We start from the raw sequence: 21,791 nt of genomic DNA, 5'->3' as shown, positions 1-21,791 counted from the left end.
AGTTTCTCTTTTTTAAAAAGATTTTTGTATTGATTTTTAAAGAGAGAGCAAGGGAGAGGGAGAGAGAGAAAAACATCAATGTGATAGCGAAACCTTGATCGGCTGCCTCTTGCATGCCCCCTATTGGGGATCCAGCCTGGCAACCCAGGCAAGTATCCTAACCAGGAATTGAACTGGCAACCTTTTGGTGTAGGGGAAGATGCTCAACCAACTAAGCCACACCGGCCAGGACAGGGGTTTCTCTTTTAAAGACGGATTCTATGCGATACTCAGAAAAAGCATATTGTAAAAATCACATTGCCATGTCCGTCAGTGCTCTTTCGAAGTAATGCTGGAATATTTTATTCATGGCCAGTTTTCTTTTCTACTGCTGTGAATAGAATCTAGATCGCATCTGAAATGTTTTCCAAGTATGCTACCTGTATAACTGTTAAAATTGTTATCTGAGCCATTTAAGATAAAAATGAGGGTTTCTTTGAGATGGAATTGAGCTGTTTGTGATCTAGTGCTTTATCTAGTGCTTCCTCCTAGGAAGATACACTCTAATTAGCCTGCCTTGAAGAATTACAAATACTATCTTCAATCTAGATTGCATTTTAGAAGAAGCTGTAAAATATATGTGAGATTTAGGCGAAGTCTGTCCATCTGCTTATTTCTTTTTTCTTTGAACTTTATAGACCATTAGTTGACCTTAATTTTGCAGATGTTTGAAATGTTAACATCTTCAACAGATAATATATAATGTTTATATTATCTTATATCTATAACTTTGCTCATAGAGTGATTGCATTTACATTATATCTCATTTGAACCTTTCAACCAATCTACAAAGTGATCAGGTTGCGTTTTAGTTTTAAAAATGAGAAAGTAGACTCAAAGAAATGATCTTTTGCCAACTGAAATATACAGATCTTGTTATAAAACTTACACACATATAAAAGGAATCTTAATTATAGTATGATATCTTAAATTAGGGAAGCACCAACGTATTTTTTTCTAGAGTTAATGTACACCAAGTCCTTATACATATGCCATTGGTGGACAACTAAAAATGCATACTCTATGCTTGTAGCTGCTTTTGTTTCTTAGTGGATCCTAGCATCACTCATTGAACCAAAGACGCCAAATCATACCAGTTAAATAGTGAGAATTAATTTAGGAGACACAAAGAGAAGTGTTATTTAATCTGGCTTTTCACAAATGGAAAGGCTAATTGTTCCACTGGAGGAACTGCACTGGATCTCATCTCTAATGTTTTGTTGATCAGTTAAGCGATTAAATGGAACACCAGGACCACAATGACTCATGACAGATGAAAGGTTATGAGAGCTGATGATGAAATGGGATGAAACAATGCTTTTCACCTCCACAGCATCAGTTTTCATCTCTTCACGAAAAAGATGTATTTGTTCTTGCTTAGTAGCAAATCCTTCTCTAGTCCTTGGCAATGTGGCTGGTTCAGTAGGTTTTGCAGTGGTAATAATTATTTTGGGTCTAGACACTTTTTCAGCTTCCATTATTAGCTAATTTTTAACAACAAAAGTAAGATAGTCAAATTTATGTGACTCAGAAATAACAAAAATTCAAATATCGTCACTCATGAAGTATGTTACCTATTGGAATTTCTATCATCTATGAGGCTTCTGAAAGGCTGATATGGCATATAATATTAGTCTTGGATAAGTGTTTAAAAAGCTAATTTTAAGTCACGTTTTAGACAAAAAAACACACCAAATATGTAGAGATAGAAAACAAAACTGAAGGAAATACAGACAGGACTCAACCATGATGCTAAAGAAATTGAAAACTTTAGTTGCTGATTTCTAAACACTGTATTAACAATAAAGAATAAAATTAAGTAAATAGCTCACGTGGAGTAAATGAGTCATGGGAAATAAGTTAATTCACAGAAATTTCATAGCTACAAATAACATTTTCATGGCTTATGTGCATTTATTCTGGTTGGATAATTTCTTCTCTAGACTTTAATATTACATCTTATTTAGCTTTAGTGGGAACTACTACAGCAGGCACTATCATTTTCTCAGCTTCTTTTCTTAGCTGATATTTACAGAGGGAAAAAAGATAATGTTTCACATGAAGAAAACGACGGGTGATTTTCTGAAATAAGTCCACACTCTACAAAGTAATATACTAAATTTATGACTCCTTCAAAACATACATCTTCTTGACAGCTAGTAAGATTATATATATATACATATATATATATATAGTTTTATGTTCATGGAGTATATTAAAATTAGCCTGCATGCAATTTCAATCATCAACTTCTGGAGAATTTCTAGATGTTAATAATAAAAAATGGAAAATAATAGTGAAGAGATCAGTGGGAAAATAATAATGTAGCAATATTAACAATAATAAATAATTTGGCTTTTTAGTTTCTAATAGTTTAATCATCTAAAAATAAATTAGGTTAATAGTGTCTCATACATAAGAAACTCTGAGATTTGATATTAATGTATTATAATAGGGGATTTCACACTTGGAATAGTCACCTTTCCATGAGTAACTTGGATTTGTTCTTGTCTAGTAGCCATTCTTTCTCTAGTTCTCAGTATTGTTTCTTGTTCTTTGGCTTTAGCAGTAGCAACTGCTATTGTAGACAAGGCGGTTTTCTCAGCTTCCTTTCTCATCTGATTATTACAGTAAAATCAAGGTTTAAATTGTACAGAAGTTCAGACACACATGGTATGACCCCACCCCTCCTAGTTATGCAGGGTTAAGAGAAGTTAGCTTTCACTTGGCAATATTTGCACACACTGAGTGGGAATCACAAAATTTAGAAATATTAACTATAAAAACACTCCAGGTGACTCTATATATTGCTTCTTCATGCAAAGAATAGTGGTGAATAAAATGAACTGTAAATGTTACAGATAGATGAAAATCAAATGTGCAAATAAAATTAATGGTAAGCCATCACACAGTTACCATTTTGTTTTTAATTTGGGATCCAAAAAGGAAAATAAAGATTAATAATTCATATCACATCATAGTTATTATTTTCTAGAAATCAGTCTAAAGATAAACCTTTCCCGTTTCAAATATCTATATTCACCTTTTCCTGAGTTATTTGAATTTGCTCTCTCTTGGTAGTGATGCCTTCTCTACTTCTTGACACTAAATCTTGTTCTTTGACTTTGGGTGTGGCAACTATAACTTTAGGTACCACTGTTTTCCTAGTTTCTTTCATTATCTGGTCATATGATAAAAAAATGAGAAAATGGTCATTAACTTTCATACATCCTCTAATAATAGAAACTGAAGTCAAAACTGAGAAAGGAAGCAAAATTTCTTCCTAGTCAAGGACATTTTAATCATACTTAAATACATCATTTGAGGTGCTTTGATCATTTGAACTGCATTACTGATAAAAATATTAACAACAAAAGAGTTCAGTCTAAAAGAAAAAAAATGTGATTAGCAACAAAAGAATAAGGGATTCATTTCTCTTTCTCACATTATTCTTATTATAATCTATGGAAAATTTCAGCAGACTCATCCATGAATAACACATACTTTTGCATGTTATCAACAAATGTGTAGTCTACTTCAATGGGAAGATATTAAAGTGAATTATAATATCATGTTAGTAACAATCCAAAGAAAATGTGAAGGTTAGGAATGAAAAGTGGGAGTGAATGCTAAATAGATGGCACAGAGATTGTGAAGTTTTTCTACTTGAGTTATAAGACAACGACAAGGTGAAAAAGTGGTGATTACGATCCATGATGAAAATGCAGGTGGCTTGCAAAAGATGATACAAGAGTGAATTTAACACAGGCAGGAAGTCATCACCTTTTCATGAGTTACATGCATTTGATCTTGCTGTGTGGCAATTTCTTCTTGAGCTGCCAAAACTGTTTCTAGTTTTGTGGCCTTTGCAGTGGCAAGTACCACCATGGATGCAGCAGTTGTCTCAGCTGTCTGTCTTATCTGATTTTCGGAGTAAAATAAAGATTTGAGTTTTGAAAGGCCCTAAAGAAACGGCAAGATAGCTTGCAACATTCGGGGCAGAAAATATCACGTTTCCATTTCAAAGGTCCTCACTTGTATTTAAAACACAGACTTTTGTTTTTCTGAGGAATGGGCTTCTTTATTTCCTACCTGCCCTGTAAGAAACTGTCCTGTTACTGAAAAGATCTGGTCTTTGAGAAGGGCTGACATGTTATGGACAGCAGTGAGCGGCCCATGGCAAATGCCTGGAAAACTACAGGCAGCTGAACCTGCCAGTCACCAGCATTGTGATAGCAATGGGGATTTCTGTGCCCTTGATATGCATGCAAAGTCTCTCAGGTTTATAAGGAGAGAGAAAGCAATCCCACAGCTGGTAGCCAGCCTTTTAAGTATTAAAACACATTAAAAAGGTTCTCAGCTGGACTTTTTTCCAAAAAAGTAGTTCTGGGATCAGCAAAGAGCTTAAGATCAAGAAAGGTGAGCCCAGGCAATCCCCAGAACATGAAAGAATTCAAAGGAGATGCCTCTTTTCTGGCACTTTAAGGTTTGATTTCACACGTGGGAGAGAAGTGCATCTTGGTGACACTGAGGTTGTTGCCACATGGTAGAATGACACAAAAGCAGAGACAGAATACTTCTAGGTCACTGGTAATCAGTCCATGATGAGAGCTCTTTCTTGAAGCAGTACTGGTCTTGATGTCCAGCATTTGCTCACTTTCTTGTGATATTCAGTTGGAGTGTTCATGACTGGTGTGTGTGTGTGTACAAGCATGTGTCCTACAACTATGAAGTTTTTGTGTTACAATCAAAGTGACTGAGGGATCAGGCTGTGCATGAAAAAACTGAGTGTACAACTGGGCAACTGGTCTGGGGGTGATAGCTATCTTCTAAGTACGCTCTAGAAATGCTGTAGATGTGCCCCAAAATGTTCTAATAAATAATCTCCCCAAACAAGATCAATTGAGTGGAAAACTGTGCAATGAGAACAGAATTTCCATCATGAAAGAGTTTCAATACTAGACATAGAGAAATGGACAAAAAGAAAATACACGCAAAAGACGCCTTCTTTTAGAGGTTTTGGTTGTAGAGTTCATGTAGTTGACTGAAATGTATTTGTCAATGAAGTACAGGTATTTAGAAAATCATACTTACTGTTTCTTGAGTTATTTGTTCTTGTTTTGTAGTAATTTCTCCAGAAATTCTAGTTTCTTGTTCTTTGGCTGTTGTTGTGGAAATTACTACTTTTGGTACAAATGCTTTTTCAGTTTCTTTTCTTATCTGAAATCAATAATAAAAACAAAACCTTATTGTCTCCTGATCTCTAATGGAAGTGACATAATTTTTATTAAATATAACAAAATAGGAATTTGAAAAGAGAAGTGAAATCATTTTTCTGGAGACACTACTAAATTAAATAAATCATCTCATTTTCATTAATATGACCATACTCTTTTTCTGTCTGAACCATAGTTATACTGCTTAGAGAAAAAAAAGTTGGATTCAACACTGTTTGCTTTCTTTGAAAAGACTTCCAGTTTTTATAAATGGATACATGGCCATATTATTCCATACTATTCCTTTCATCTAAAGATGATCTTAGAGCATAAGATAACAGAGTGAAGGCTTTACAAGTAATGTTGTATGATCCTGTTATTTTATATATGGGAAATCAAGTATGAACAATTTACAATCTGCATTTGTACAATATTTTTGCCTTGAAAATTTTCCTAAATACTACAATGGTTTTAAATATCTAGATTTTTTTTTAATTGAGACATTATGGGGAGAAAAGTTTTGCAAAATGTTTTCCAAATTCTTAATCCCCTCAAGGATGCCATGTTGGCTCTGGATGCTGAAGGCGTGTGTATTGGGGTGGGGGTAAGGGACAGTTTTCCCCAATTGTCTCTTTGCCAGTCTTGAACATCATCACTAAAATTCAGTATCTTGGGGTTAAAATAAACTTAAAAATTCATTTTCTCAAACCACCTAGCTGACAATTGGCTCCACGGGCCAATAGCCCTACCAGTTGGCCTTATCTCATCTGTCCCTGGATACCTCCAATCATGGGCCTGCCTTTTTTACTTTTTTCTGGCCATTTGACCCATGAGGCCATGCTGCTCATCTCACTTCAAATCTACATTCAAATGTTCTCCTAAAGAGTAAGGGAGCAGATATTAACTTATTTCCAAAGTAATGTGTGTTCAGTGTTCTTTTCCACCTTTCTCTGTTCCTACTTTTCTTCTTCCTGGTTTCACCTCCCTCAGTCGCATATGTAGTTAGTGCAGTGGTTCTCAACCTTGGCTGCACATTAGAATCACCTGGGAATCTTTTTAAAATCCTGATTTCTGGGCTTCATCCTCCGGAAATTCTGTTTCTTTGTTCTAATGTTGTGGTCCCACCCCATAACAAAGAAACAGAAGTTCTAGAGAATGAGGCCCAGAAATCAGGATTTTAAAAAGATTCCCAGGTGATTCTAATGTGCAGCCAAGGTTGAGAACCACTGAGTTAGTGTATCCCCAAACCCCCTGTTCCTACTTCCAGTGTGTGTTCACAGAGATCCTTTTGTCTGCATGAGGGGAGCACTTGGTGACGTACAGTACCCAGGAATTCAGATACAAGGGGATTTTATTAGTGTGATAACAACCAGGTTGCCCAAGAAACACCACCCTCCACAGTAGACGTTATTATGTGTGTTGACACAGGTAATAACAACAATAATTTTACATCAAAAACCATTCTCACCTGTTCGTGAGTTACGTGCACCTGCTCTTGTTTTGTTGTAATTATTTCTCTGGTTCTTGATTTTAATTCTTGTTCCTTGGCTTTGTCGGCAGCCATTACTGCCTTAGTTACAGCAGATGTCTCTGCTTCCTTTCTCATCTGATTTCACAGGGGAGAAAAGGGGTCATACTCTCATACACCTTGTATAAAACGTTACAACAATAAATCAGGATCAAGAGATAAACGTCATGTAGGAGAGGATAAGGAGGAAAGCCAGTGCGATTTTAAATGATCGCAGAAAATCTATTCAAAAATGAGGTGGGAAATTATCCTGGATTTATAACACTTTTCAGCCATCAATCAAGTGTCACGTCTATTTTGAGGAAAGTAAAAGCAAAGGTCTTTGGGGGAAGCTTAGAAAAAAGGAATGTCTGCCCTGAAATAATGGTTTCCATGCCTGGCTCTTGGAGCACCTGGACTCCTGATTGACTGGCCTGGTACCGCCACACTGAATGGGCGCATCCCCACCTGCCTTGTTTAGCTGACATTCCAGGCCACCCTGTGCCCACCTTGCCCCAGGAGCACAGTGATACTTAGAATACCTGTCTGACCTCTGTGTTGACTTTCTGATAATTAACTCTTGACTGCCTACCAAATACTAGGTACTTGTGGGTTTTATATCTTGCACACCTTCGGTATCTCAGACAAACTTTTGCTAAGCAAGTCCTGAAAATCGGGGCCATGTTGGGCTCAGTGTTACCCTCAGAGAGATCTGGGCATTGACTCATCCCGGATCTCTGCCAGCAAAGACACGCCCAGTCTGGCCGGCCGCTCACTTACCTGATCTTGAGCAGGTGGGATGTGCATAGCAGTCGTGGTTGTCCTCTGAGCAGTCTGCTCTACAGCGCTGATACCTGGTTCTCGCACTCTGGCCATGTCAACCGCAGCAACGACAGTCGCAACAGCTGCACTTTTGTCAGTTTCTTGTTTCACCTGGATTGGAAGTGACCAAGCATGTTACTTTTTAAAATGATATGGCCCGCAGAAAACACAAACGTGTCCTGGAAACTGAGCTACCTAGAATAACATACACGTGTGCGTAAGCACTTCTCATTGCCAAGAGAAACAGGATGTAGGTTGTTAAAAATCTATGTTTTACGTCAACCTCACAGATGAGAGCCTTTGTCCCAATTAAAAATACCTTTACAAAGCAAGAGCCAAATGTGGTCTTCAGTTTCTATAGTATATTCTTATGTTCCTATGCACAACCTACACGGATGTGACTTTCCTGGCGGGATTCTGGTTGGAGAAATGAAAACGCGAAAGGAAACAAGACGGCTCCCACGGTACCTCTTTAGCTGCAGCAGCGGCAGCGCCCGCAGCTCCGCTGATGGTGGTTTGCTCCTGGACCCCGTATCTCCCCTCCCATCTCTCCTCTGTCCGGATCTGAGTAGCACTGGTCACCATGGTTTCTCTCATCTCAGACTCCGACGAGGCCACGTAGCCCTCTTGCTTCCACGGGGGAGGCACCTCGGGGCCCTGGCCCATGGCGGGTGTCTGAGCCTTCCGCACGGGTGATGGGGACTTCACGGATCTGATGGGGGACGTGGAGATGGGCGCGGAGATCCTCCCGGCCGGGGACACGGACCTGAGAACCAAGCGGCAGAAGTAAAACACCCAAGACAAGGAGCCCCTCTCTGCTCATTGTATTTGAATAATGGCAGGAAAATGTGGACATGTTTCATTTAAGGCAGAGTATAAAACTGTGTGCCTCCGTCATCTATTCCGAGGCAAATAATGTCCTTGAATGTAATCTGTCTTAAGTCTCCCCAAGCCTTACTCTTGCTGTAACTTGAAAACCAGATTTAATTCAAAGCTAAAGAGTTTCGTGCCCAGCTTCACTCTCTCACATTTTAAAAAGTGACAAGAGCAGAAGGTGCTTCCTTGAACTACAGCCAAAGAAAGGCCCTGGCGAACATGGCACTCACAGCTCTCAGTTTCTCGGTACTCCCAACTCTGGGGGCGGGGTGAGGAAACACAGTGCACGTTGAACAAAGAAAGGTTTCTGCAGTCAAATGCATTAATACACCTTATATAAAAAGTTACAATAACAAACCAGGATGAAGATGCAAACATCACCCAAGAGAGGATATGGAAGAAAGCTAGAGTGATTTTAAACTATAACAGAATGAGGTGGGAAATTTTCCTGGATTTATAGTACTTCTCAGCCATCAACCAAGTGTCACATTTATTTGGAGCTAAGCAAAAGCAAAGATGTTTCAGGGAAGCCAGGCTAAACAAGTTAGACCTTTTGTATTTTCCTGTGGCACTTCCCACAGCCTGCACCATGCCCTTCTGCCTTGTAAATCTTCTGGCAGGAGGTGCTTTTTCAGAACTGTTTGGGGTGTAGGCTGTGCGATGCGCTTTGGAAACTGCTGCTCTAGTCAAAGTGTGTGGCTTGCTCTTTTAAATTGTCTCTGTATTTGCGGCCCTCAGCCTCACTGTATTGTGCTCTGGACTTCTTTTAAATATCCTTGTAGTTACAGTGGCAACTGGATAATTTGAAACCCAAGGATTCTATGATTTTTATTTTATTAAATTGATAAAGTGGCTTCTTCCAAAATAGTTTGCATTGCTTTTTGTGTCTGTCCAAAGTGCAATAGCATTCGTTGAAGAATCTGGGTGCTAAATCCTGGCATTTATAGACAACAAAAGGGGCAGTTTCTGATCTATGTCAACACTTCTAGGGGTTGGTTAGTTAACTATTTTAAGATAAAGTTTTCATAATTTAATTCTTACTCAGTAAGGTGTATTCACTTTCCCCTCTAGGTGGTAGTATTGCCTCATCATTGCATTTAACTAGTACTTCATATGGGAAAATGTTTATGAAAGTATTCTGGAGGTGGGAGGAGACAAGGGTCCAAATATATGGTAACGGGAGAAGATCTGACTTTGGGTGGTGGGCTCAAGGTGCAATATACAGATCTTGTCACATAGAAGCCCACACCTGAAACTCATGTGTTCATAGTGACCAATGTCACCCCAATAAATTTAATTTAAAAAAATATTCTGGCATCTGTATGGTATTTAACTTTTACTAATAATGAGTGAAACAATTATTCTAATTAAGGTTGAAGATACATACAGTTGATACCCGTTCTAAATTACAGAGTAACTTAACAGAACATTACAATATTAACCAATTTAATGAAGAAATGTCAATCACTTTCTTGAAGAAGGCTTTTTTTTTTTTGGTTGAAACCAATTTACATTTTATAAACAAAGTCGCAATCAACTAAAGGGAGATCTAGGGAAACGTGTCTCTATTTTGAAAGTGACTGCCTTAGAAATATAACGAAGACTGGTTTAAAGTCACTTGGGTCTACACTAATTGAAGAAAAGCAAAGTGACATGTACTTCTTAGTTTCAACCAGTGCCTTGTTCTTGCTGTACTCAGTAAATTGGGTTTAATTCAAAAGATTGAAAGACATGATTAGCATGATGTGAGTGCTTAGCAGTAGGTTGCAGGTAAGCCCATAACTGTGAAAATCTATGTAAGTGGAGTCATTACAGGAAAGTGCTATTTCTGCTCTTACAATAAAAAGTAATCACCTGGTCACAGCTAGATACAGCGCACCTTGTTCAATGAAATATGTTTTAGGAAGCAATCTATCTTGGATAATCATTATTTTCTCTATAAAAACTGATATTTTCATTTCTTAATTATTCTAAAGCAAATTATGGGGGCTAAGTAGTTGGGATTGTTATTAATGAACTTTCAGAACTCCAAGTGCTCCATGGAATCAGGGAAGCTCTGTGGTTCTCAGTGACCCTCAGGCTTAGATCTAAAATACGGTGAGGCTGTTCAGTGCCCCCCAAATCACATGTGGCCTGGCCTGTGAGTTCATGTTGTGCAAACTTGGAGTTAAGCCTGGGACAGAACACTTTTTCTATTTGTTAGCTAGGTATGATTTTTTTTTTTAAAACTGAGCTTTTTGCTCAAGGCTTCATATTAGTGTTTGCCAATATCTTTATAATAAACACTGGAAAATATCTAGAATTTTGTTCTTATATTTATTGGGCATTTAAATTGCCTCTTGTGTAAAATGCTTGTCTTCTGTCATTTTTTTCCATTTGTGTTGCTTCTTTTTCCTTTTAAAATTAATTTGTACAAGTTTTTTTAATACAGTTGGTACATTAGTTCTTTGTCCCAAGTGTCGTAAACATTTCCCCACATCTACTGTTCGCATTTGGCTTCTTTATGGGGTTTTACCCAGCCTCAGCATGCACAATTATGCAAGTCATGTACTGCTTCTAGGCTTGTACGTTCACATCGCAGACATTGTCTATCTGTTTTAACACTTTTAAACATTTTAAACTTTAAAATGTATTCACAAATGCCTGTTTGGCTTAGCCATGACCTTGCTTGGCCATACATAAATTTTATTGTCAGATTGTTGAATCTGTAGGTATATTTTTAAAGGCTCTCCTTCACAAAAGCCTTTAAAGCCTCTCTTGTCATTGTTTTGGTTTTTATTTTTTAATTTAGCTCTTTAGTCAAGCTGAGATTTATTTTATAAATGGTGTGAGGCAGAGGTTAATATTTGTTTTCTTCCCAAAGGGCAACTAATCGGGCCTTTATTCTTTATCAAGTAAAATATCCTTTCCGTGCTGAACTGAAAGGTCACTTTGATTGAAAATTGAGTTTCCTGAATATCTGAATCTATTTCTGGACTCTGTTCTGCTCCCCTGGTGTATTTTCTATTTACTTACCAATAGCATACTGTTTTTGATTACAGTAACCTCACAGTAAGTTTGACTATTTTTAGGTCAATTATCTGCTTATTATACTTCTTTTACAATTGTTCTTGCATGGAAACTTTCTCTACATGTAAAACATTTATTCAAATTGATCAAGAAACACTTTTTTGTTTCCTCCAAACTTTGCACAAGTTTTAGTTCATCATACTAAAAATCTCAGCATGTTAAGCCAAATTCCAAAGTTTTTAATCTGCTGTCTACAGTTTATACTTAATTATATAATTTTTGAGCCCTGATACATGCTCACTTTCTAAAATACCTCCATATTAACTAAATCTAGAAACCATTTTATTTTTTAGATAAAATAACTTAAGCATATGCAATATATTTACAAGGTTTTAATTATTATCAAAGCATAAGAGCATTTGTATAATTATTTTCTATTTACAATCTACCTTCACCTAATTACCTCAAATCCTCACAACATACCTTGAGATCATCCTTATTGTGATTCTCTTTAAGTTACAAATGACATGACGAAAACCTTAAGCAAATTATTTAAGTTCTCTAGCTGCAGTCATCTATCTATAAAATTAGGGGTAAAAATTCTTAGAGGTTGCTTCAAATATTTAATGAGATAATGTACATAGCATGCCAATCAAATGTCTAACACAGACTATTTAATTATTAAAAATATTTCCTAAATCACACTGGTAGCAAGTGATCAGGTTGATTCAACATTGAGCGTCCAACCAATTCTGTGCTGTTCTCATTTCGCTGTGCTTTTTTTCGTCCCCACAAAGCAGATGTTTGTTAAATGGTATATATATAAGAATTTGGAATTACAGCTTATAAAGTTCTCCAATTTACCTATGGACAGTAGGGATTTGTGAAAATCATATTTAGTACCCTTTCTGTTTACCTCCGTGATCACATACTACATTTAAAAAACATATGTTTTTATTGATTTTGGAGAGAGAGGAACTGAGAGGGACAGAGAGAGAGAGAAAAACATCAATGTGAGAGAGAAACTGATTTGTTGCCTCCTGCACACCCCCTACTGGGGATAGAGCAGCAACCCGGGCATGTGCCATGACTGTCACCTTCAGGTGCAGGGGATGATGCTCAACCAACTGCACCATACCAGCCAGGGCTAAACATGCCACATTTTTTTTTTTATTGCTTCCTTCTACTTTTCTTCTTATTGGGTGAAACCTAATTCAAAAATACATAGTGACCTGATCGCTTTTAAATGGTTTTACCTGACAGGAGATGGGGTTGGTGCCCGCACGTGTCTGACCGGGGAAGGGGAGTGTCTTATTGGCGATGGGGACTGCTGTCGAGCCAACTGTGCTTTAGCAGGAACGGATGGTGGGGTGGGAGACCGCGACTTTGGCTTAGGAGGTATCCTGGGAGGTGTTTTATGTGGCAGCTGTTGCCCGGTGGCACCATCTATGACCATCTCAACTGTTGCAATTGATCTGGCATCAAAGTGGGCTTCGATCTTCTGCAAAAGACAAAAACAACGCCCCTGATGAGAAGGAAGTTGGTGAAAACACAGTCTGCAAGGCTGGCACCCTGACCTTATAGAAAAATACCTTTTCTATTCGGGTTTGTCTTGTTTCTGAAATCTGAGCAGTCGAAATAATGGTCTTTGTCTTTTTAGCGGGTACTACTTCTTCACCTGTAGGAAGGGAAAGATAAATATTTAGGAGGTGGCACCATGTCTCATTTTGTTAGTTCTGACTACAAAGTCAGGAAGGTTTTCTAGATGTCCCAATAGAGGAAAATGAAGGAAACTGTGGATTTTGTATGAACATCAATTATGTTTAAAAATAGAAAAATGTTCATTATTAGATAAGAATTTACTTAGAATAATTAGGGGGAGGGATGGGCCGGGGAGAGGTAAATGGGGGAAAAATGAAACATATGTAATACTTTAAACAATAAAGAATTAGAGAGAGAGAGAGGGAGAGAGAGAGACAGAGAGAGAGAGGAGAGAGAGGAGAGAGAGAGAGAGAAAAGAGAGAGAGAGAGAGAGAGAGAGAGAGAGAACTTACTTAGAGCCATTTAAAAACTCTTTTTCATTATTTGCCAGTAACTTGAAATTGTACATGACAACTAAAAGACTTCTACTGGGGTTAATAACTACAGATTGCTTCAGTCATTCTGAGCTCCTGCTGAGAATCTCAGACTTTTCAAGGGTATTGAAAAGCTAGCTTTGATTTCAGCTCATAGCATTGCCAGACCTGAGAGGGGAGGCAGATGGAGCTCGGCCCAACTTTGTCCTAAAGCAGCCCTCCCCCTTCTCGCTGTTCCTCAGCCTCCAGCAAGTACCTTGAACCAGCAATTCAGCAGTGGAAGTAGCTCTTCCAACGCTATTGGTGGCATTTACTGAATAGGTCCCAGAGTCTTCAGGGTACGCTTCCGCAATCAGTAAGCTGTAGAGGTCGCCTTCTTGAGAAATTTGAAAATCAAGGGAGCTCTGGATTTCGGCTCCGTCCCGATAGAACTTCACCACAGGTGTAGGGATTCCAGTCACTTTCACTTGGAGTCGCACTTGGCTTCCTTGTCTCACGGTCATGCTCTGCAGTCGTTGAACAAAGTTGGGTGGCGCTGTTTCTGCTGCAAGGGGAGGAGAAGAAAATCAGGACTGCAGCCAAGGTGCTCCCAAAGGGCTATTTTTAAACAATCACAGCTCTGATGCCAAAACCGGGCAATGATTTGCTGAACCAAACATCCTTGACTGTCCTTGAACCCAGCTCATCCAGCAGATGACAGCAAGAATGGAGCCAGCAGATGACAGAAGGCACACCTGCCACCATATTTTATTTTATTTGCTTTGTTTTGTTTAGCAGTTCTAGGCCATCATGTTTAAAAATTTTATTTTATTTTTTTTAAAAATAAAAAGCCTCAATCTTTTTATAACATTTCTAGAGAATCTTTCTGGCACTTCCTCCCAAGCTTACCTCTAGCACTAGATTAACATGTTAAGGTGACTTTTCATATTTCAGTAGGTTGCATTCAAATGAATTCCAATAGTTGGTTTGAAGGGTGTACCTGTGACTTACAGGATCATTACATTTTAATTTAATTGTTACAAACCTAAATCATCTCCAACTTGATCACTATTCAAATAACCCAAACATTTACTTGCATTTAACATGTTCGTCTAAATAAAGACATGATTTAATGTTACTTATGCTATGGAAAAGTGATTTCTTTTTGTTAATGATGTCAAAAGAAATTTTTTATAAAATAAACGTGAAGATCTATTGGGATTAATTTCAATACGTTATGGAATAATAAACAACAGCAGATGCTGTCAACCCTGTGCATTTTCCATTTCTGAATTTTCTGGATATATGTTCACGCTCACACCTGATGTTCCCTGGTGCGCCTTCTGTTTAGTCCTATACTTGAACAGCGCTACAGGCATAGTTTATTGGGTAAACACAGATGACATTATGCAGCTCATGAAATATATTGTTTTGTAAAGTGTAAAGTAACGCAATGTTCTGGGTATTAATGTCTTATCAGGAAGGAAAGGATGGAGGCGAAAAGGACCGTGGCCCCGAGGACTGGTTACAACCTTTCTGGAGACGCTGTCGCGCACCTGAACAATAAACAATCACTGGCCTTTTTCTGTGCGTGTTTACTGTGTCATAGTCTTAGAAATTAAAAATAAATGCAGATGATTAAACTTTATAGCCCAGAACAGAGTTTCATAAATGGGTGGTTTGTGGACTGTTTGCATCAGAATCTTCTAGGTCAGTGGTTCTCAACCTTGGCTGTACATTAGAATCACCTGGGAATCTGTTTAAAATCCTGATTTCTGGGCCTCATCCTCCGGAAATTCTGTTTCTTTGTTACTAATGTTGTGGCCCCACCCCATAACAAAGAAACAGAATTTCCTGAGGATGAGGCCCAGAAATCAGGATTTTAAAAAGATTCCCAGGTGATTCTAATGTGCAGCCAAGGTTGAGAACCACTGCTCTCGGTGCTTGTTAAAAGAGTGAATTCCTGGAGAGGTGCATACTTCTTTATCAGGCTTATAAACACGGCCCCAAGCCTTCCTACTTGCTCAGAAACATGATTTTAACCTTTCCTTAATATACTTGCGTTTGATATAGTATGTGCACAGACATAGAGGAACTGATTCTCGGCCACGTTTGTGCTGTATTTTGCGAGGAAAAGGAACATTCCACAAGGCAAACAACTTTGCTCTCGATGCAGCCCCCAGCGGGCCCTTCCCAGGCCTGGAGCTGCTGGTACGTGTGCTCAGTGGCTCTTTGTGGACCCATGTCCTGAAGGTGCCCTCTGGGGTGCAGGGGCCGGGGACAGGCACCGCGCCCAGTGTACCTGTCACGAGAAGCTCAGCAGTACTAGTCGCTTGTCCAGATCCATTGGTGGCTCGCAGGGAGAATCGTCCACTGTTGGCTTTCGTCACGGCGGGGATCGTCAGTTTAGCGCGGCCATCGCTAAAGGAGATCTGCACGCCGGGCAGCGTGGACGTGGAAATTGCCTGGCCATCCCGAAACCAGCTCACCTCAGGAACTGGGAAACCTGGAGAGAAGACAGTTCACCGTCATGTTGGGGTGGGCACCGCCAAGTCCTCTGCACGTCCCGCCATGGGCAGTGCCTTGTCCTAACCGCTAAAGGCTACCCAGGGCGCAGGGCTCCTTAGTGACGGTGAAACCACAGCTGCAGGAGCCAAATGTAAACCTGCAGACCCTGAAGAAAGCCTGTGGCTCATGCGGAGGCCAGCGCCTTTGTCTTTCAGGAAAGAAACTGAGGCCAAAGAGGCGCAATGACTTTTCCAAGGTCCTTGGCTCTCTGTGGCACACAGAGCACGAGGATGTCCATCTCCTGCCCTCCTGCCGGGGCATTTTAAAGACACCATTAAGATCATGAGAGGGGCCCTAGCTGGTTTGGCTCAGTGGATAGAGTGTCGGCCTGTGGACGAAGGGTCCCAGGTTCCATTCCGGTCAAGGGCACATGCCCAGGTTGTGGGCTCGATCCCCAGTCGGGGGCGTGCAGGACGCAGCCTATCCATGATTCTCCCTCATCATTGATGTTTCTCTCTCTCTCCCTCTTCCTTCCTCTCTGAAATCAATAAAAATATATTTTAAAAAATACCCTTCAAAAAAAAATCATGAGAGGGGTTTATAAAAGAGACGAGCTAAGGAAACTCTGAAATAAAAGGCGACTACTGTCCTTTTTGAAAATAAGTGAAGAGCAAAAGCAACAAAGGGATCTGAAAGCTCTGCCTTGTGACAGGTTCTCATATAGTAAGAGAGGAGGCCAAACATAGTCTGTTAGAACAACATGGAGAAAAGCCAGATTTTCCCCCACGCCCTAAACTGTGGAGCTGAGAAGGCATTTACGGGAGTTGATGGTTTAAGTGAATTACACCTGTGCAGTCAGGCAAGGAGGTAAATTCAGAGCCCAGGTTATTTGCATTAGCACAAAGGGTAGTGACCCATCCTTCAGTGAGGAGATAAGGACAACCAAGAGGAAGTTTAAAGTGGGGCCTTGACTTACGAGTGTCCTGACTAACGAGTTTTTTGAGATACCAGCTATCTCTTGGCCGATTTTTTGCATTGAGTTGATAGAGTAATTTGAGTTAACGAGCTCCTTAATGAGCTCCTTAAGGAGCTCGGTCTCCTAACGAATTAAACTGGTAAGTCAAGACCCCACTGTATTTTGTTATCTTTACATTAGCCAGCCCCCCACTGTAGACAAGGGAATCGTTTATTTGACTGATCCATGGGGATCAAGTATTTTCAGTGGCACTTTTCTAAGAACTTATTAGTGCACAGTGTGAAGGAATAAGAAGCTATGAAGAAGCTAGATTCCACTACTTCACTACCAGGCAAAGTTCCCAATGAAGCCACATGTGTTCTGCTCCGTTCAGAAGTCGCTGAGCCTCACATGATAAATAAGTGGATTGTTGGTAGTCTGTCAGCGTTTATCATGCATGAGAAGGATTGAGCTGGTGTATATATACATATACAATAGAAAATGAAGAGTGATTACATATTTGTGCACTGTAAAATTTAAGTGTTACTCAGTTATGAATAAGATTGGCACATAAGATAGAAAACAAAAGGAAAGAGGAAGGAAAAGGTAATCTCATTTTATATCTTTATTATAAGCCATAAAATTAAAAACAAAAGGGGGGCAATGTACTTAGGGAGGTACATCAAGCATGATTTTCAATTAATCCATTTGATTTATATGGCTGGTTATGATAGTGCAGTAGGCAGTACTGATTAAATAATTTTGAAATTATTTACAATACAGTTTGTAGATTATCCCCATTTTTTCCCCAAGATGCTCTCATAAGTCATGCATTTCATGATATTATTTCTACACTGAGCTATGAAGAAAATGAAGGGAAAAAAAACCCAGAGAACTTTCTTTTAAATAAAATTTCAGAGTCATTGTTTTTCTCTCTTTAATATATACACTGGAATGGCATGTATTATTTTTTGTTGTCATTTCAAAATGATTGGAAAATCTTTTCATTCACTAGAATCAATAAAGATTAAAAATAAAAAAAAATAATTAGGAGTTAGCTCATCACTGAAAGTTCTGAGAAAAGTCAGCTGTATTGTAATTTTCCACATAAAACCACCAGGCTCAGGCACACAGGCTGGTCAGCCCAGGCTGCCGGTCCAGTGGCTTTGTGGCTGGCCCCTATTGGGCCTGAGTTCTTGGCTTCCAGTCTGGCTCTGCAGCTGAACCCAGAAATAGAATGACCAAATCTGATCCTACTTAACAGCTGGACTTCGACAGTAATTTTAATCCAATACTAATTATTTTGCTTTGTAAAATTAGAAATACGAATAAAACACTTTCAAGCCATGATAATGTAAGATATTATCAGTACTCTGCGAATGGTATATCCTTCCTTATAATAATCCTTCCATAGCGTGGGACCAGTTTTACAAAGTGAAAGCAGGCCTACACTTGACATCGAGTCCTTACAGCAAAGTTTACTTATTGGGCAGGAGGCAAAGGAAAGGAAGGAAAGCGGTAAGGTGTGAGCTTACCACTAATGTGAGCCTCAAAGGTTGCAGTACTACCCTCCAGTACCACAACACTTTGTAACGGCTGCTTAAACGTCGGTGCTTGAGCTTCCATCTTCTCAGGCACTCTGAAAAGGAAGAGCAAATAAATTAGAATGTCACAGTGAAGGGCAGCTCTGGAGCTATTCTGTAGATGACAGAGATACACATTTTCAAACAGGTGGCTCCATAGACATTCAGTGGGTCTGGCCTGATGGGCCTCCTCCTTTGTGGCCTGAATTTGAACAGTCAGCCTCTGAGCTTTCTTAAAGCCTAACAGAATATAGTGAGTGTAAGGGGATATGGAAAAAAAATGAGGTAAGCAGAGCAAGGAATGTACCCTAGAGGTCAGAGAGGGAAATTCAGGTTTACCAAGGGTGGGAAATCTGGGTTAGAGTAGGATAAAAGGAAGCCGGAGTAAGAGTGTGGAGTGGGTGGGTTGAAGGTAGGGAATAATAAAAGAGATGCATGGAAGTGTGAAATGAATCTTTGCATCAGTTCAAAAAAAGAGAAGCAATTGTCCAAAAAATTTTGTTTCCTCCCATTTTTTTCACTCACTGTATATGTATTTATGAAGTTGACATAAATTGGTGATTACTTAAATCATCAACAAAACTAATGATTTAAACCTGGAAATTTCTTTTCTTACTTGAAAAGTTTTGGCAAGCCTTATCAAAATTGCAAACCATTTGTGGAAAGTATACAGTGTTTTCTATGTCTTAATATTTCTTCATATTCTAACTGCTCAATAAATGTTGCTACTGCTGAAGTAAATATTCAGGAAAACTTAAATTTAAGCGAGGAGGCCAAATATTATTACAGATCTGAAAGAAAAATACGGAACAATGTGCATACTTTAAAAAATGGAAGGCTGGTGTGAAATGTAGGTGAAAAGACCTGTGTTTATAATATAAATATTCAAAATAAATGCATACAAAATTTGCAGTTAGTGTATTTGTTAAGTGGAAGAAAGTACTTTGCCTATGAGTTTCAGAGAGACTGAAGAATTTTCTGATGCATAAATTCCTTATTATCTAATGTGACTGTTCCATTATTCTGATACAAAAGCGGATTCTCAGTAGTCAATTGCTTCATTACTCTTTTCCATAATATTTTCTGTTCACTATAAGATTATGGCAATAATCTTTCCAGTAATAATTCTGTACCTTATTGTAACTTTTTATTTAGTTAAAGAGTTCCCTGAGACAGTAACATTTATATTTAAAAAATTCAGATAATATCCAAAAGTTTTTTTGAAACTTTTGTCAATAACTCTTTATTAGAGTATATGACCTTTAGGGGGAATAACTTTGTGTGTCTAACTTTTCCTGTTTACAAACTAGTGCATCTTCTTAAAAGAGCTCTATTATTTTACACCATTTATATGTTTATAGTCATTTGCAATTACTAATTTAATTCCAGGAAGATGGGAAATCAAAGTGTACTTAGAAAAAAGAATCTCTAAAACATTATTTCTTACCCTTCTTAGCATCAACATTTATCTCCTATCCTATAGTTTGATAGTGAGTTGAATTAAAATACATAATGAGATTCTGAGTAGTTCAGAAAACAATTATATAACCTTTCCCCCTAAAATCTCTAACTATATTGCAATTAGCTGGCCTAAGTGGGTCTTTTATTCCCATTGTCTAGGTAAAGTTTGTGCTTTAGCACTTGCTCTTCAGAGGCCTTTGTCTAATGAGGGCAGAAGGTATGCGTCTAAAATGTCAGGCTCCCAAAATAAACTCCCCCAAGTTGACTGACAGCAGGCAAGTGTTCTCTCACTGTCCTGGGACTGATAGCTCAGCAGTTGATTCCCTTAAAAAGCCAACAGGGTGTAGCTGATACCACTCGCATTTTATCAGAGCTATTCTTGGGTGTCTCACTCTATCCCTGAGTAATATAACCTTGAACATTTTCAACAGACAAAGAGTCTATAAAAGAAGCGAACATTTCCATCACCGTTTTGGACCTCAGCTTTAACACTTTCAGAATATTAGGTGCATTTAAGCAATGTGAACCATTGATTGCTGAAACGCTAAAGCATTCAATGTCAGAAAGAAAAAAAACGTTCACCTGTTTTAAACCAGAATTTAACAAGCAGATTCAAATCATGGATCCTCACCAGTCCCGAGGAATGAGATTAACATCTCTACCTAGGCATTAGCATACAAAGACAACCGGGAACTGGAAATCAATTAGAAAGGGGCTTTACGGTTAAAAAAAGAAAAGATGCCGCTCACCTGATTTCTCAAGAGTGCCCAAAAAGAGTGGGACTAAGCCCAAGGTTGCTTCTGAAACGACGTCCTATCTAGAGTTGGTTTGTTTGACCATCTCCAACATGAATCGGTGAGCCTCTAAACTTAAAAACAAAACTACACAGTTGTGACTGTGTAGTTTTGCTTTTCTATGCAATCCCTACACCCGAGGCGAGGCTGGGAATGCACGACTGCTCAAGAGCCAGGGTCTGGCCCTGCCCTTATATCCGCCAGATCTGCTGACAGCCCCACATGGCTCAGGGCAGGGCCCTGGGTGATTGGCTCTCCTCCGGGAGCCTGATGGGAGAGGGACCTATTTGGTTGTCACATACCACCTGTCCTTCTGATTGGCAGTGCTAAATTTAGCACCTCCGAAGAGGCTTTACCAAGGAAATGGAACCGTACTTAAAGAAGAACTGTGGTGAGGCTCAGAGAAGCATTTGTTGCCCATGTTAAAATCTGAAAACACTGGTCTGAGGAGGATTTGTGACAATAGAAGACTTATGGGCAGTCATAAAAGAGCCCAAACCCAAGGGCTCTGCCCTGTGAGTCAGGCCCCATTTCTGTTCCCTACCCCCATAAAAGCAACCAAATGGACCTGTCAATCATGACACCAGATGAGGGACTTTATCTCATGCATCAGACTTCACCTTTGAAGAGTCAGTGGCTGTAAACCTTACCATTGAAGAGAGCTTCTTTGTACTACCTGCGTTCTCCAGAACCCATTTGCGCTTTGGGGAGAGTTATGCTAATGTTAATGAGCTAAGTGTTTACATAGCCCTGCAAGAATTAATGCTAAGAGGACAAACCTGAACTCTGCTTAGATTTAGTCTATAGAGTGTAATGATTTCACTTTTGTAGATTTCATTTTTTTTCTGGCACTAATATTTACAAATATGCATGCACTGTTTCTTAATGAATAGCCAAATCCTACATTTAAATCATCCATCAGGGTGTTTGTTTTTTTCTGCATACATGAAGACTGCTTCAGTAATCT

General features: G+C 39.0%; 1 protein-coding gene across 1 annotated transcript in view; it reads right to left on the bottom strand.

The window, feature by feature from the left end:
• The window catches only part of TTN (titin), a 283,199-nt gene extending 262,208 nt beyond the window's left edge, over positions 1 to 20,991 (bottom strand). The window contains 13 exon segments of the mRNA XM_015561820.1: positions 2,520 to 2,657; positions 3,083 to 3,220; positions 3,823 to 3,960; positions 5,134 to 5,259; positions 6,724 to 6,861; positions 7,543 to 7,695; positions 8,053 to 8,350; positions 12,726 to 12,970; positions 13,062 to 13,147; positions 13,801 to 14,088; positions 15,826 to 16,029; positions 18,522 to 18,625; positions 20,780 to 20,991. Of these exon segments, the coding sequence (XP_015417306.1) occupies positions 2,520 to 2,657; positions 3,083 to 3,220; positions 3,823 to 3,960; positions 5,134 to 5,259; positions 6,724 to 6,861; positions 7,543 to 7,695; positions 8,053 to 8,350; positions 12,726 to 12,970; positions 13,062 to 13,147; positions 13,801 to 14,088; positions 15,826 to 16,029; positions 18,522 to 18,612 (2,043 nt within the window). The 5' untranslated portion in view covers positions 18,613 to 18,625; positions 20,780 to 20,991.
• Between the last annotated feature and the right edge of the window lie 800 nt (positions 20,992 to 21,791).

The sequence above is a fragment of the Myotis davidii genome, unplaced genomic scaffold, assembly GCF_000327345.1.
Source record: "Myotis davidii unplaced genomic scaffold, ASM32734v1 scaffold370, whole genome shotgun sequence".
Taxonomy (NCBI): Eukaryota; Metazoa; Chordata; class Mammalia; order Chiroptera; family Vespertilionidae; genus Myotis; species Myotis davidii.
This window is presented reverse-complemented; position numbering and strand designations above follow the sequence as displayed.